This window comes from Crassostrea angulata, chromosome 5 (assembly GCF_025612915.1).
Source record: "Crassostrea angulata isolate pt1a10 chromosome 5, ASM2561291v2, whole genome shotgun sequence".
NCBI classification, from domain to species: Eukaryota; Metazoa; Mollusca; class Bivalvia; order Ostreida; family Ostreidae; genus Magallana; species Magallana angulata.
In genome coordinates this window covers 58,117,820-58,135,985 of record NC_069115.1, presented here as the reverse complement: position 1 = coordinate 58,135,985, position 18,166 = coordinate 58,117,820, and the positions used below count along the sequence as shown (strand labels likewise).

The 18,166-nt window shown below is 35.7% G+C and overlaps 1 protein-coding gene and 1 long non-coding RNA gene across 2 annotated transcripts; both read right to left on the bottom strand.

Annotated features, from left to right (window-relative positions):
- Positions 1 to 1,595: 1,595 nt before the first annotated feature.
- Positions 1,596 to 4,459, bottom strand: LOC128184299 (uncharacterized). Its single transcript, XR_008243718.1, has 2 exons — positions 3,784 to 4,459; positions 1,596 to 1,993 (listed from the first exon to the last, which is right to left on the bottom strand). It is a non-coding gene; the product is annotated as an uncharacterized LOC128184299 (long non-coding RNA).
- Positions 4,460 to 9,904: 5,445 nt separating this feature from the next.
- On the bottom strand, positions 9,905 to 17,071 carry LOC128184023 (uncharacterized). The gene is made up of 8 exons (XM_052853305.1): positions 16,933 to 17,071; positions 15,619 to 16,691; positions 15,125 to 15,251; positions 13,572 to 13,737; positions 12,384 to 13,455; positions 12,117 to 12,234; positions 11,344 to 11,510; positions 9,905 to 11,102 (listed from the first exon to the last, which is right to left on the bottom strand). Exons 2-8 carry the CDS (start codon positions 16,569 to 16,571, stop codon positions 11,000 to 11,002), a joined length of 2,706 nt encoding a protein of 901 aa, XP_052709265.1. The 5' UTR covers positions 16,572 to 16,691; positions 16,933 to 17,071; the 3' UTR covers positions 9,905 to 10,999.
- Positions 17,072 to 18,166: the final 1,095 nt, after the last annotated feature.

The following is an 18,166-nucleotide window of genomic DNA, read 5'->3' as shown; positions in this document are numbered from 1 at the left end:
GGGGTTGGGGCGGGGGGGGGGGAGGCAATTAGAGTCATAACATAAAACAAATAGTGAAATACACATATAAACCATGAAATAAATACCTGCACATTGTATGTTTTCTAAAATACTATTTGCAGTAGCGCAGTCACGTCGATATCCATGAGATTGAAGTCTAAAATTTGCATCAAAAAGTCAAAAACTGTCAAAAAGAAACTAACCGAATTACTACTTACTACTTTCCCCTTCTATTCCACTCAATGGGAGAATGTTTATTAGCATAATCATCTACAATAATTAATATTCAATTTAAGAAGCATCATTCTACGGCATGTTTGAACGCTTATTTTGCCGGTAAGTATATACAGTAAAACACGGTTATAGCGAACACGTTTATAATGAATTGACGCTTACAGCGAAGTGATTTTCATTCCCCGTGACTATTTTACATGTTGTAGACTTGGCGGATATTACGAATTACGCTTATAACGAAGCAAAACCGCCCGTCTCTGGCGCTTTGTTATAATCGTGTTTTACTGTATTCCGTCCTGATTTGTAGATTTTAAATTTCTTTTTAAAAACAAATGCTTCTGTTTAAATTTATTTTTATTCTATTGTTTTACTTAAATTTTTTATATTAAACAATCATTATTGGATATATATTTCGAATGCATTTCACCTTTGGCTCATGAATAGTAAACTGTAATTGGTGAATATTTGAGAGGGGAGTAAGCTGGGCATGCGCAAGTTACCGCATTATTTGGAAAAAAGAGAGAGAGAGACACGAAGAGATCTGTAGTCTGAGTGCTTTGGCGAAATGAACATACCTTATTGTTATATTTATATATTGACAATGATGTTTAACTTCTGAAGTTACATGATACATTTACACGTGAACGCGGAAATTCTGCTGCAGTGGATTTGTCTTGAATTTATGCTTGCTGTTTTGTCGCTTATTTTAAGAATGAAGATAGATAAAACTGCAATAGTTCCTATTTTAATTTTAACATCGATCAAAGGTAAACTTTACATCTGTTTTCACTTCATCAGCCTGCCCCCCCCCCTTTTTCTTGCAGCAACAAAGTTTTTAAAATTTACATATAAAAAATTGAATTATCATGGAGTTGCCCCCCCCCCCCCACTTTTTTGGGAGTATGTAAAAAATTGATATGAAAATAAGGAAATGAGGAGTGAAATTGAAGTTATATACTACGCCAGAAATAAGAAATAATAAGCCAGACATTTTGTAAAAGATGAGTCCAAGGGTTTGGTTGTCGCAGGGTACTTTGGCAGCTGGATCTTTACCAGATTTATACCCATGTCTTTATACAATAGCCAAAGATTTGGCTACGACAATGAAGTAAAAAGCATCCTTTTTGTGAAAAAATAGAACACATACAATTGTACTTTGTTTAAAAAACTAGTATATATAATTTCTATCACCAAATACTTTAACAAACATATACAGCGTTTGTTTAAAAGTCTGTAAATAAATAATGATATAGTCTCTATAGCTACAGGTATAAATACCTCTTTGGCCGTTAATGTTAACAAGGACTAAAATTATAAACAATTTAAACACAAGATTGTTAGTAAAAAACTTTGTTTACATGTAAGTCTCCAATGTCGTGAATTATATCACTAACGATCCCATTCACTCTGATGTTTACTTCTATGGTATATCCAATCTAAATGACTAGCATGTATTTGACGTTGACACCTTTTGTCACAGTGACGTCACACACGACACAGGGTGGCCGGCTCCTGGCGAAAATCGGGAATCCTTCTTCGGGCCAGTGTTATATTTCCGAGGTTTCGGCTCTCCGTGAAGCAGACGATGCTAAACATAGTCTCCAGGGCCTCTCGTCGCCCTCGAACTTTTTTTGACTGCGCATGTTTACATGACGCAATGTGTGCACGGAACCCCTGTCCATAGAGATAGATCTTTCTGCATTTGGGGTGTCCCGGGCAGGGCCACATGATAGGCATAGCAGTGATGATAACGAATAAACTGAAATGACATATTATTCGATGAAAGAATGGATTAATCAACCTAAGAATTAATCAACCTGTAAAAGGAAAGAAGATGTGAATTTTATCATAGCACACTGTCAATCATCGTCGAAAACCAACGACCAGTATGCACATGATGCATATCCTTACAGACCGCAGACCAACTCGCCCACTTTTTCTCGTTTTCATAAATAAATTTAGCCTTATTGCGATTGGCTCCTTTACGTTTTCGTGAGGGAAACCTCTGAAAATAGCGACATTCCTTACGTATAAAGAATTACATGGTGTTTTTTTTTTAAATTTGGCCCTAAAAATTTTGCCTTTCTTGTTCGTTTATTGTGAGCAATTAATTTTCAATGGCGTGTGTTTAACGAAAAAAAAAATCAATAAATGAAACGAAAAAATCAATAAATTATTGAATTCAAATAAATTATAGAATTAGCCAACGGCCTTTAAGTGTACATGTATACTATACGGTTGGTTGGTTTTCGACGATAGTGGTCAATAAAAATTAACAAATTTCACGTGAATCAAACATGTTCGGAAATTCAAACCTACTACGCATATAATAATCGAACTTTTCAATTTGAAATCCCTTTCTCTCTATCTCTTCCCCTCTCTCTTTCTTTTTTAAATACAACAAACACACAGTGGCATTAAGAAGAATTTTAAAAATCGAACTGCTCGGCATTTGATCAATTTAAAACATTGTCGTAAAGAAAGAAAATATCAATCGAAGATTTTAAGATATGCAGTGCCCTTTAATAAAGACATCCCTGTCTTACCCTGAGAATTTTCCAATCATGTTATTCACTGAAGTTCTTTAACAAACAATACTGTAATTCATCTAAAATTACCTCATAAGTTTGATTGCTATACCGGCATTTAATTAATTCCCAAGTACATTTTAGGACATTATTGAACTACAGTTGGAATGGGCTGTCATGTAGTATTTCTTGCAATACCGGACAGAATTGAAATGAAATAATACTTCTAATCTTTGGAAATACAGACATTTGAGAGATGTCTAGAATATTAACTTGTTCTTGTGTCCAATAAGAGGCACTTGGATATTTATGATTTTTTTAAAATATTGAATATATTGATTATAAATTTTAAAAAAAGTTTGAACGTCGTAGTATTAATTCTTTTTCTTCGAGAGAGAAAAGGTCTGGATTCTTTACAATCAAATGTTTCTTGGATGTCTGGATTTTGTTTGGGAATGTCGAAAACGTTTATGAAATGCAATAACGTAAATCTATCTAAGTATATCAACTGTATTTAATGAACAAATGTATTTAACTGTACCATAGATAGACGGCCTAAATGGAGCGATTAATTACAGCACGCAAACATTGAAATAATTCAGTAAGCGATATGTCTAATCATTCAGATAAAACAGTGAACTACCTGATCAAGATATGTAAAACTTCGAACAGTTTTAAAATTCAAGTTCAAGTTCAAACATTTTTGTATTATTTCAATGATGTTTCTAATTTTGATATTTAGATTAATGCATTACAAGTTATTATTTATTGTCTTTCTTAATTACGTAAATTGAAATCTATTTTCAAATAGATATATTTTTTAATTAACTTACCTTTCTGCTAATTGTTCAGTGTTAACATCCCTGTATAGTCGTCCTATCTTGGGGGTAAGTATCCAATAGTATGTATATCTATTTATTTTACCTGTTTTTGTTAAGTAATAACATAAAGCTTGTTCAGGTAATGAGGCAGCACCTGATTGTGTCCATTAACAACGAATCAAAAACAAGAGCGTGCCTACCTGGATTGCCGAGTCTTTTACTTGATAGAACGTCTCCTCATAGATAATTCATGCGCGGGAACATTGGTGCTGATTGTTCCCGGAGATAAACATCAGGCGTTAAAACTTCGACAAGGATCTCTCACCCCTCAGAATGCGGCTTATCCAGGGAGAAAAAAGAAAAGATCGCGGGGCTAATCTACGCCGGGAATGGTCCAAGGGTTTTTAATATGTTTGCGTCGATATCTAAGCTAGTTAGTAAAAAGAATATTTAATCAGACTCTTTTGTGTTACAACCTAATCCGTCAACAGGCGCTGTATGTACAGTGCAATATTTAGAAAGAGACCGATAATTGAGGTCAGTGAATTTTATTTAAGTTTTACACGACAGGTGAAGAAAAACCGTACTTGAAGAAAGAAATCAAGTCATTGTTTAATTGATCCGTATTAATGACATACAAATATGAAAAATTTAAGGTCAGTTAGCTTAACATTTTAGCCTTTGATCCTGTTTGTAGGCTAATACATATATACACATACTAAACAAGGGTATTTACATAAAAAATTCTTTTAATTGATTTAGTAGGCATGCGAGTATATAATATTAATCATATTATATTTAACTCGGTAACTGCTTGTCAAGATACCTCGTTTTCAACCAATGCTATGGCACCAAAAGTAAATACTAGTTATGCGGTATTTTTTCGTAATCTTGTGCGCTTTACCTGCATATGGACAACAGATTGAACTATCACCGATCAAGATAAACTTCCGTAAACAACTACTTTAAAGATATCATTGTTTATTTATTCATTTTTTTCTCTTAATATTCATTATTCAAACAAAATTCCACCTGACTTCCCAATGAACATGTGATATTCAAAGGAATATGTGGACTTGGGTATTTTTTAAGGTCTATGAAGTCATTCTTTTTTGTATAAGGGAGATAACTCTAATTTTCCAATGAAAAGACTTTCTGAATGTTTTGATGTGGAAATCATTGGCGATAATGAGTTCTTCGAAACACTAATACAGTCATATCCAAAAGGCGTAATGTACCGGTATAATGAACCGTGTATATAACTCGAGTGCAACAGAATAAAAACAACTACATGTAGTTTAACCAGAACACCTCGGTCTTTTTTATGTTCCTGTATATGGTCCTCTTCGACGACAACTGTTCCGAAAAACATAATCCTAACAACAGACAGCATCTCAAGGCACAAACTAATATGTCTAGAGTTATCCCGCATGACATTAAACTACATAGTAGTTTATCTATAATAATAAAAATACTTCATGTAATAATTTCTAGCCTTGGCAAAGACAATATTCTCTATACAGTCATATAGATCTCCTGGTTTGCGATTTTTTTATTTCAAGTTTCAGACTATGACTAATAAGAGTATTAAATGACTAGCTAGAATTTCGATGATTTTCCATTTCAGCTAGAACCGAAAGAGGACAGCTTCTTTAAAGTTGCTCGACACACAGGGCATTTTTTGAAATGTTTTGTGAAATCATGCATATTACACAAACGATTCTTTCTCGATCCTTCAAATAAAATATTTGTGTTACAAGGAACTATGAATTCCGTTTTATTTTTACTCTCTCTGGTCTTCACCTTGAGTAAAACATAGCTCAATCGAACTCGGTACGTCGGCCTGATTTGCACTCCCAAGCCTATCAATTACGTTAATGATCTTGATCAGATCATTGTTCAAAAACTTACATGACTCGCATATAACTCAAATAATGACACTCAAATTTATTTGCTCATTAAAAATGCCTTAATGAAGCATTGTAAACATCAATATCAAAAAAATAATTTTGGACCAAAATCATGACCAAGCCCCTTTCAATTAGGAAGCCGATAGTATTGCTCTAAAATATGTAAAAATTAAAGTAAACATTTCTTCCGAGTATCTTTAATTTAATAAGTATTTTATTCAAGTATATAAATACATTGAATTGGATTGAACAGCAGGCACAATGCCTATTTATGTTCTCTCCTGTAGTCAAGGTATAATATGAGTAATTATATAATTATGTATAATATATATATATATACATATATATTGCCATGGAATTTTGTATAATAGATTAATATTGTAAATAGGATTGGAAGGAGGTACAGTGCAAAAAAATAAACAAAACAAATAGCTCATGATAGGAAAATGAAAATAAAAAAATTGAAAAATAATGGTTAATTGCTAAGGTTGGAAATCAAAAAGTATATGTAATGTAGGGAAAAAATCAGAAAGAAAAGAAAAAACATGTAATAAAAACAAAACAAAAATTAATAACAGAGTAGAAAAAAATGGAAAGTTTGGAGGGATGGGGTGGGAGGGGGAGGGGGAGAACAAATAAGCAATAAAAAATGAAAAGAAAGGAGTGTAAGGAAAGTCAGTGGTACCCATTTTGATACATTTTTTATACAATGTGTACATTTTTACCTATGCATTTACTTAAATCTGTTTGTACTTTTTATGTAAAAATGAATTTTATCAAATAATAGTAGGTTATTTTGAAATGTTAGTTTATCACTTCCAAAAAGTAGATTCTTAATTGTGATTGGTATGGAATTGTCGTTCATATAATCAAATAGAGATTTTCTTTGGGAGGCATATGATGGACAGTGTAAGAAATAATGTTTAGAGTCTTCCACTTCAAGACAGCACTTCTGACATAGTGGAGAAGCAATAAGGTGGTGTGAATAAAGGTCAGCATTTAAGTTACTACTGTTATTTCTCAACTGACAATGCCAAATATTTTCTAATCTTTTGCCATGGTTAAATAATTTATGCATATACAGTTTTTTACTATTAATATTTTTGAGGCTGTTCTTAAATGCCGAAACTGTAGTTATATTTTTTGTATTTTGAGGTAGATTGTTCCATAATATAATTGTAGATGGTATAAAACTATTGATTGAAGTAAGATGTTGTTCTTGCAACAGGTGTGCGATAGATGAAATTGTTTCGAAGATTGTAGGTATTATGTGGGGGGAAACATTCACCAACAATATTAGATAAGTATTCAGGGGTATAATTGTTTAATATTTTGAACAATAATATTAATTTATGGCTACTTCTACGTTTCTTAAGTGTTTCCCAGCCTAATTCCTGATATAGGTATTGTTTAGATGAGTTTCGTCTAAGACCAGTAATTATTCGTGCAGCTTCAATCTGTATACTTTCCAATAAATTACTTTGTTCATCTGTACAATTGTCCCAGACTACATCACCATACTCTAACACAGGGCGAATAAATGCAAAGTAAACTTTAATCAAAGATTCCCTATTTATTTTATATTTGAGTATGCGTAGCATGTTCAATCTTTGGCATGCTTTTTCGTAGATATTTGATATATAATGTGACCATCCCCCATTTGATTGCAAAGTAAGTCCTAAATGACAATGATTATTTTTTTGGATAATATTGTTTATAGTGTTACCAAAAGAGACCTGGGGATGGGTTTTTTTCTTTCTGGAAAAGTTAACATTTACTGTTTTGCTTGGATTAAAATCCACCAGCCATTGATTAGACCACTGTTTGATTTTTTCAAGATCAGCTGTTAATGATTTAGCTGAATTATTATCATTATCATCAACTATTACAAAAAGTGATGTGTCATCTGCAAAGAGTCTTATTTGGTTGCATATATTTTCAACAATATCATTAATGTAAATAAGAAAGAGGAAGGGTCCTAACACTGACCCCTGGGGTACTCCTGCATTAGTGGTTTCAATTCCTGAGGAATAGCCCTCGATGACAACCTTTTGTGTTCTATCAGTAATATAGTTTTCTATCCATCCAAGGATTTCTCCTATGATTCCATATTTTTGTAATTTATAGATGAGACCTTTATGCCAGACCTTATCGAAAGCTTTTGATATATCACAAAATATGAACATAATATCTTTACCTTTATCAAGGTTAGATATTATAATATTATAAATTTCAGTAAGCTGATTAATAGTGGAATCAGAGGGCTGAAATCCTGATTGGTTTTTAAATAAAAGATTGTGGTCCTTCGTATAATTGTGCAGGGTTTTTAAAAGAATTGTTTCCAGTATTTTACATAAAGTGCATGTGAGTGCAATTGGTCTATAGCTTGAGGGGTCCTCTGGGTTGCCCTTGTTCTTATATACAGGTGTAATATGTGACAATTTCCATATAAAAGGTAAATCTTGATGTTGAAGTGTAAGGTTAAATAATTTAGCGATTGGATGTTTGATTGAAGGTATGATATTTTTAAGAATCTTTGGTGAGATACCGTCTGGGCCTGGAGGTTTGGTGATATTTAGATTTGATAATTGATCAACAACATCTTGGGCTGTGATGTTAATTCTTTCTATGCTGTGAGGGGGCCCTGGGCCCTGAGGTGGAAGCCTGGGTTCATTAGTTGTTTCTATATGTGATATGCTTGCAAAATGTTTGTTAAGTTCTGATGCTTTATCTACTGGGTGTATATGTATTTTACCATTAGAATTTATTGGAGGTGGTACTTTTTTTTATTGTTACACTTTGATAATGATTTCACTATTCGCCACCATTTACCAGGAGGAATTGATTTATCTAGTATTTGTGATGTAAGCTTTTGTTTATACTTGTTTTTTTCAGTACGAACCATGTCAATAACCTGATTTCTTAAGCAACGATATTTGTTCCATTGGTAGTCACTATTAGTTTTTTTTGCTTTATAATGGATATATAATGGAGTATCTTTGTGTTTTTCAAGAATAACATTAGGTCTAAAAGATGATAAGATGGAAAACTTCAACTCGAGCAGTCAGCGACGAAAAAACCGTCGTGTACAGAGGATCGAGGGGCACTGAAAGAATTGTTCTGTTATTCATGTTAACCAGGTTTCTTGGGTTGTCGTCGCAATTTTATAGTACTACAAACATTGTCAGAAATCAGTGTATGCTTTATAATTTCAGATAATATGCGCAAAAATGTATGAGCTTTAAAAACAGGAAAATGTCGCGTCTCGTGATTTTGTTTCTTTGTAATAATAGTTTCCTTTTTTTCTAAAATTGAGCGTAAAACTGGATAATTGTCATGATTTTGCCAATACATGTAGGTTGGGAATCCTGTTGATAAACAGTGTACGTGTATCAATCCCATTATACGAATGTTGCAATCGAGTCCCTTCTACGCCCTTCTAAGGTAGAAGTTTTTTCTGGTTTTCAACTTGTCAAACGTAAATTTGATTAATTGTTCATTAAATCAAGATGAAAGGAAAGAAGAATAGTATATTTTTCTTTCATTTTTACTGTCATACAACTTGGCATGGAAAAAGTAATCAATGTTTAGAATCTAACAAGGACGATATTAGATGTAATATTGGCGTAGGAAAATATCACGTGTTTCGCAATTCAGAATTGCTGCAGAATAACGAGTCTGTTATAGCATTTTAAAACCAATTACATTAATGTTGGATTTTTTTACTAATGTGAAGTAATGATATGATACTTGGGTTTCAGAATATGTTTTTAAATTATGATTGCCTATCAAATTACATTTTTATAAGCTTCTTAAAGCGTATCCTACCTCTATACATTGATTTTTTGTGAAAAATCACTAAAATCGGTTTTTCTCTCTTATTAAATAGCCAATTTATTAGCTTTTCTGTCAATTTATATCTTTATATAAAGTCTTCATAATACATAAAAATCAGAAATATTTTATTATTGGAAGCATAAAAAAATAATTAAAATTTCTTCAAAATTTAAGAAAATTAGAGAAAATGCGGGCTTAGCAATATCAATTTTAGTATAAATATTTACTCCAAGCTGATAGACATTCTGATATTCTATCATTTCATTGAAGAATAGAATCTTCAAATCCTAAACAAATGTCTACAGAACTACAAAGAGCTACACTTAATTTTATCATCCTTTACGTTGGGGAAAAAGGTAATGACCTTGACCTGACCTTTATGCAAAAACAAAAAGGTCAAATTTGATCAAACTAATAGAATCATTTGGTAATATGATTTGACTGTGTCAAAATTTCATGAATTTCTTATAATAAGAAGTATGTTTGATATCAAAAATTAGTTCAGATTACGCCCGCGCATTTATATTACATAGAGTTCTTCCAGTAATCTAAGCTAATAAAAACAAATAAGGGATTTTGTTTTATTATTTTAATTTCATTTTGGTATAAAAATATTCTGTCAGAATATACATGTACATTTTCACATACTAAAAATCACATTGGAAAGGCACCTTACCTGTTCCTTGGTATATACATGTATGTAAATCTAAATCAGTTGTGAATCAACAAAGACTAGGACATTGGTTGTATTTGCATCAGAAAATCATATAAATTAAAAAAATAAATACTATTGCATAGCCAGATATACAAAAAAAAGCGTGAACATGAAAAGGGTCTGCATAAGTTTATGAGTGGTTAATTCAGAATTTATCAATAATTGAGTCTTCCTGGATAATGTATCAATTAAGCTTTACATTTTGGAAAAGGCAAAAGAAACATGGCACTTTCAGTTTTACAATCCTGTTTATAGAGTACAATGTCTTGTAATATATACCAAGGACTATTATAAGAAGCACTGACTTGTTATTATATAGCAATAAGTATGAACAGTATGATTAAACGAGTTTACATAATGAATACGTAAAAGTACATAACCAATGACCTACTGTATAATATAAACTTTCTCTCTCTCTCTCCTCCCTCTCTCTCTTTTTCTCTCCTCCCTCTCTTTCTTTCTCTCATTTTATTCTCGCACACACTCAAAACCATATGAACTGTCGTAAAAGAAACAGTAAACAACCTTACAATGGTTTGGCATTAATGGCACAAGAATTTATGTACATGATATGTAATATATTAACACGCATTTAAAAATATATAAAAAATGGTTTTAAAATGCTATCCATCTCAAAATTCTGTTGAGCACTTTAAAACATTCACCAGTAAATATCAATAAGAAACAAAACTTTGACCTTGTTAACTTACTTAAACTTTGAGTAAACAACAGTTTGTGTTAGTTTTAAATATATAGTAGTAGTATACATGTAGATTTTTATGTACATTTCACGAATAATGTTCATAAATTTCCAGGTAAATATTCATTACGTTCAGTATTTAAAGAGTGGTCCAAAATTACGACCGTATACAGTTTTTCCGGTTATTTCGTTTGTACTCACGTGTAGAACAATAAAACCTGAGAAGAGAATTGAACAATGGGTTTAGTTATTATTTAGGAACGATTCCACAAATAGAGAAAGAAAGAGAGTGAGAGAAGGAGCCAGCTGATGGTGACAGACGACGCTCCGGCTATCCTGCACTTCAGGGTGTCGTATCTGGAAGAGAGAGTAAACAGTTGTAATATTCAGTAAAATAAAAACATGGCGTCTCTTCTATTTAAATCAAGTCTTGCAAGACGGAGAATAAAATCTGTCGATACACATGATGAAGCAGGACTTTCTGTATGCCCTCAAACAGTAGCAACCGTCAAAACAAGTTTTTAAAACATCTTAAGACCAATGAGAAAATGACGAATTACAATCTTGTCTGTGAAAATTATGATAGCAGAACGCGCACCTGTTGGGTTCCCCGCGTAACATCTTGTTGTATTCCTCCTCCATCATCTGACCATCGAAGAACCAGCTGAGGTCATTGAACGGGTACTCGTATCCCTGGCGACACTCGCACTTGTAGGCACCCCTCAGGTACCTCTGGGTGGGGGTCTGTAGCGGTAGGGGTAGGCACTGAAGGGTAAAACAAAGCATCGTAAGTACTCAACCATGATTAGAGCTGTATAATGGGACGTTTCCTTATTGCTATGTTTGTGATAGAAATAACAACAAGCTTTAAACTCTCTCCTGTGTAATGCATTTCATGCACGTTGTGTATAAAATAAAATTGGAAATTTCAAGTTTTCGATAGCAGTCATTGAATCAAGGTAAAATAAGAAAAAAGGTTTTTACATGCAGATATTGAGCAGGTAAAAATCAAACTGAAATACGGACAAGTGGTATATGTTTTTGCGAACATTGAAATATATATTGAGAAATAGGCTACAGTATAGGTAATTTATAGAACTAGGCGACACTCCGTGAGTTCATTATTGACACAAGGGAACAACCACTTTACTTGTCACGTGATTATTCCGCCAGTGCCAAGAACGACCAACAGGAAATACTTCCGCTCAGAGAAAGTAAAGCAAAGGAGAGAGGAAATAAAAAAGGACTACGCCATGCATTCTATCTATGAATTAAATTGATATTGAGAAATCTAAGATATTATGAAAAGACTATATATGAATACTAGATAAGTGAATATTACGTTTATAAGTATACTGATGCTGAACTTACGTATTGCGATTTAAAGTGACATCGCGCCGTGTTTTTGAAAGCATTAGCCACACTATAGTCCCCGGGACATTGACGGAGTTCCAGAAAATCTAATTTGACATCAACCGTTACCACTCCGCTGAAATGAAAAAAAAAACATACTACATGTAGTATATATATATATTGTATTCTGTCTTGTGATGTATAAAGTATAAAAGATCGAACACTTTCGGATGCTCTCTCTCTCTCTCTCTCTCTCTCTCTCTCTCTCTCTCTCTCGTTACTTACTGGAATTCTAATCGAGTCTTCAATGGATTCATTCCAAAGAACGGCGCAACATATGTCACCACCCACTCGTCCACCATTCCATCACATTTAAAGGTCGGTCGCAGCCACTCTCCATGCTCATACTTGGGCGCAAAGTATCTCAGGGGGTAGTGCTCCCACCTCACCAGACTGGTTCCGTTCGGATCTGAACGGACCATGGGTTTGGCGGTATACTGCTCCAGGCCTTCAAAGTTCGTCTGCCATCTTGCTTTCATGTCTCTGAACCACCTCTGCTGTGTATAAGGTGCCTTGAATCCTGCGTAGTCTACCGCCCGGAACTTCTCTGTACCGTCCGTATCAGCCGCAGTGTGGGTGTAAGCGAAAGGTCCAAAGAACTCCCGAGTGATTCCATGTACAAACCGTGGGTCTGTGTTGTTCTCGGGCGGTGACATTCTGAACTTGTAGCGATCAAAAAAGGCGCCACTGCCCAGAATCTTAAAGTTGCTCATAACATTGGCGAGAACCTCTCCAAGTATGTGAGTTTCGTTCAATCGCTTGTCACCGCGGACGCTTCCGAACTCCTCGTATTCATCGATGTTTTGGAGGAAATCGCACAAGAAGTGGGACAGCCTTAGAGCCGTGCGAGCCTCGCCTTCGAACTGCCTCTCCGCTCCATACCCGGCGTCTCCCGGCAAGAACAGCTCGTAGTCCGGCTTGGTACGACAGTTCCCTTTGTTTGTATTCTGTTTTCGGTACAAAATCTTTTCCATTCTTGCATACAGTTCCTGGTCAAAAAGGTCCCTCTTGTGTCTCATAAACCGCTTTTCTCCCTGGTATCGCGGTATAAACCTTCTCTCTTGCATCCTTTCTCGAATTGATTTGATTGCGGATCGTTTGGCGACCAGTTTCTTCATTTTCCTTGAGGTGGAGCGCTTCTGTCTCGTACTCTCGCTGTCTGAGAGTGCCTCAGTCGGCGCGACCCGCGGGCTGCTGTCGGAGGGAGAAATCAGGTCCAGGAAGCGGTCCTGTAGAGAGGCGGATCTTCTCTTCCTCTCCACAAAACTCGGCATCTCATTGGGCGGAACCATCAGTTCTACAATTCAACACATAACGTTTCATCAAATCCCGACAGACCTTTCATTTAATATATTTAAATAAAAAAAGAAGAAATATCAGTTTATTTCAGTTACACATCTGAAAGAGACGTACCTTCAACCTGCAAACATTCGAACCCGACGTCATACTCCGCTCCTGTCGCCTGTTCGATTTCGAGCCCAAGGAAGGGTCCATCGTGCCACCAGGGGTAGTAATAACCGGGCTTACAAACACACTGGTAACCGCCCCGGCGGAATCCGAAGCCGTGAATTACCTCGCACTGTCAGAGAGAGAAAAAATTAGTCCCACTTTATTATCGAAATATTCCATATATTATATTTTTTTAAAGCTGAAGATTACTACAAAAGCGATACAGGTTTAGATTCCAGCTAACATGGCAGGCCGTTTCAACCGCTATAATGTAGCTACAGCTTCGATCAAAATGTCCACTAGGAATACGTGGGATTGGAACCCGGCAATGAAATGTTCCATTAAGCCAGACCGGTACCGATGTCTGGGGCCCTGGGGAGCCTTTGTTGGTTTGATGTCATTGTGATCGGCCAGAGGGGGCACCATTTCGCCATGTATTATTCAGTCCCCCCTTTAGAGGTTTTGCTTTAATTTACGGGCCGCGTGATTGATGTGTTAGGTATTGCACTTGAATAATTAATATTAGTATTTAATGAACCAAAGTTGCCAGGGTATTGATTTAGTTAGAACCATATTTACCTGTTAATACCGAGATTTAAAAGGTGCAATTTTCCTAATGTGTTACGAATTCTCGGCTTTCATTTTATTGGAATACAATGATAGTCCTGACTTTATAACTCGCCTACTGTTATAAACAGACCCGGATCGGGGTAGATGTGTCATGGACACCTACATTTACCTGTCTCATATTTGTCTCACGTTTTAGAGTCAATCTATTTCCATACGAACGTACTTCTGTCTGTACACGCAATACTTTAATATAACTCATTCCGACTATAGAGGGGGAATTAGAAATGTTTGGCGACGAATGTCGAATTACAATGGCTGTTAATTCAAAATGGAAATTTCGCCTTTTCATTGTGTTGTTATGAATAGCCTGTTTGCGTGCTGAGGTTCTACTTGTGTGCCAATCATCTGGCTTTATCAAGTCTGGGCTCCATAACCAAATTGTGTTTCCCGCCAACTGTAGCGCACTGGTTCCTTAATGAACCAAATGCTGGTATTCATATTCCGTTTTCATCTCTGTGTTTTTATATCTCAGAATAACACGAAACATATCAATTGGTTATTAATCAATGAAAACAGGGCCCTGGGGTACAAGACAACATCGAAAACAAGTTAATCCATTGCATCCAAACAATTAGGTCATGGCAGAATTTCACAATTACTTCTGGTACGGCATCGTTTTGTTATTGTAAATAAACTCTGGGGGTGGGGGTTATGGATACCATCGAATTTTCAAAAGAAGTGAAATCTGTTACTATAATTGCATTGTGGGTAATACATGTATGAACCAAAATCGTAAAAAGCAACAAGAAAAAAAGGGTCCACGTTTGCAATTATGACATGCAGCAGACCTCGTATATAATTTATCTCATACAGAGTTATCTTTCTTGTCAATACGACACTGTACCGTCAGGGTTTTTGAGCTTGACCACGTGACCAGTGCTACTCACCATGGTAGACGGCTTACAGCGCGCTGTCCCAGCGAAGTAGTTGGGCTCCGGGTTACCATCACTGATTGGACAGGGGTTGATATCGATCCGCTCAAACTCGATGTCCATGGCTGACACGGCCACCGTCCTGTAAAAATACGCGGCATCGTCATCAACAATATCATCTACTAGATCGTCAAAACATCGCCTACACTGTCAGAGTGGATGGTAAAATGACGAGCAAGTCCCCTTTGCCCTTTTTTAAGGGTATGATTAATTGGGTATTGCAAAAGATTTGCTTAAAAGTTAATGTTTAAAGAGAACTTGCGTAATCATGGTAATGGATATTATATGAATAATCTTAAGCAGTTAAAGATAGGTAAAGCAAATGTTTGTACTACCATATTTCTCGAAATCTCGTTGTATGTAGTTTACGGTTTTAATTCAGTAGAAACCAGGCTTTATTTTGATGGTAAAGAAAATTGATTCTAGTGATATTTCTTGTTAATTCTCACCTGGGTCTCCTTAAGTGGATGAAGTCTGAGTATCTGGGCATGTACTCCACTACAGGTGCGCTGGCTGTCACAATCCACTTGTTGGACCGTCCGCAATCAAAGTAAGGTTTGGTCCACTTGACCGGAAGTGATGGAGAATTCTCCTCATTGTCGTTGATACCTGGCTGGGGCGGACCAAAGTAAGGGATGGCCACGAACTCGTTGTCTATAAACTTTCCCGTCTCGTTTGAAAACTTTATACCCACCGCGTATGTGAACTTAGTGAGGGAATCTTGGTTCCCTGTAAGATCAGGGAGCCAAAGCGGATACCAGGGGGCCGTCTTGTAGGCCTGGCTGGAGTAATTACTGTTCCATCCCGTCCCGTAATCATGGATGTCCACCGTCCGGTTCGTGGGCTCTCGGAGGTAGTTCGTCGTCTCGGCGTAGTCGTCCTCCCTCCAAGCTCGCGGCCCAAACAGCGGAGTGGTCTTATTGAAGTCCAAGATCTTGTTATACCAGTTGGGATAATAACAATGATTGTCATAAAATATAGCCGAGCCGTTGATGAAGCCCTGACTAGCGGTAACGTCCGCTGTAGCAGACATGTACAGGTACATGAGACCGGGCTGGAAGTTGAAATCCACCGATCTATTGAGTCTCTGGTAAATAAAACTGTAGAAATGGGCCCTGTTCAAGGCCATGTTGTGCATATGTAAAAGCTGAGATCTATTGGAGTATATAGCAGATGTTAGAAGCATGTTGTAGCGTGGTCGCTGTGCCACGGTCTCACTAGGAAACTCAATCTCATGCCTGGGCTTAGAGCGGCAGTTCTCCTCCGTAACGGTGGTCATTCTGTCCATAATCTCATCGAAATTATCAGGCCTCATCCATTGGAAAACACTCTTACCTGAGCCCGTCCACACAAAGAACAGGGCGAGAATCACACAGGTGATGACACACCTGAGATATCCCATTGTGAAGTAATAATCTCCTCGCAGTTTTTACATAATGTACGGAAGAACTAAAAAACGAGGTAACGCTTGTCCGTAGCTTCACTTCCTCAAAATTCAAAATGGCGGTCCAAATTAGCTCACCTATTCAAATAAAAAAGGACGCTTTCTATGTGTGCGCATGCCTCAGGTATATGTTTATCAGGTGTGTCAACAAAAAGAGGCCTCCAAGGGAAATTTTTTCTAGATATACACCTTTATAATTATTGCCATTTAAACTTGATATTGCAGATAATCAAACAAAATAGCTGGCAGGTGTAAATAAGTTATGAGTATGCATAGTACATGCGTGTAATTAGTGGATAGCCAGTAAAGTAGAATTTACCTCTGTCCGTCAGCCTGGCGTCGTGTTTACATTTCTCTGTCGGCCTCTCCGGAAATCAATACAACACGACACACGTGGTCCATTACATCGCACAAAATATTAAATAATTAATGAATCGAAAGGGATAACAAATCTACTGTTGCCTGCAGTAATATTCCTTTCTATTATCGGGTCTTTGTCTCCGTATTTAGAAAACCCGCGCATCGGCATCGCATGGTCAACCTACCTGCACAGGTAATCACTCCGATGTGTTATGACTCACGAATACCTAAGGTATGACCTATATATGAGCAAATATTCCATTAAAGCGCGCAAATCCGTGTTTACATGAAAATTAACTGCGTTTTCAAATCACTGGATAAATAGATGGAATAAAATATTTCTATGAAAACATAAACAAGACAAATATCTCGATACATAAAAAAACGCCATTTATGTTTTTAATATTGCATGTACATGTATGGGGGGGGGGCACATTTTTTTTTTTATCATCTAGTACATTCTATTTTTGATTTACAATGTTGCGGATATCGGGAAAGTTATTGGTGTTCAAAATAGGGTACACGTTGGACCAAAAAATATTGATTAAATGCATATGTACTGCGAAAATTCTGCAACATTTGGTAGAATATTGTATCAAATCCACTTGTGTTTCAAATGCAGACGTATTTATCAAGAGGGGCCTGGACTCCAATTTTTTTTAAATTAAAAATATATTTAAAAAAAATTTTATAAATCAGAATTCAGTTGGCAACGAATTGATTAAAATACCCGTCCGGTAATTTATACAAACTAAAAATGAATTGAATATGGTATCTTTGCCGAGAAAAAGTAATTCATGGATACATGTTATTTTTTAACAATATTAAGTTCATTCAAAGAAACGCCCCCCCCCCCCTCCTCCATTGTAGTGAATAAAAAATTTATTAAAACAGTTATAATTTAGACTCACACACAAATCCCTTACTAGTAGTTATTCATATGGGTCATCTGGAGAGGTTGAACACTTTTTTAACCGTAAAAAACCCAAATGCTAGAAAGTTTAATTTATCCAAATATTTACTACTAGACCACTGTTATGAATACTCATCTTTTATTGTGGCGCACGATGAGTCATTGGCCAATTATATTGATTATAAATTATTTTCTACTGTTCCAACTTCTATACAACAAACTGGTCCGTTTTATTAAGTATCATATATGTAACTTTTTACATTACTTTGAAATTACTTTA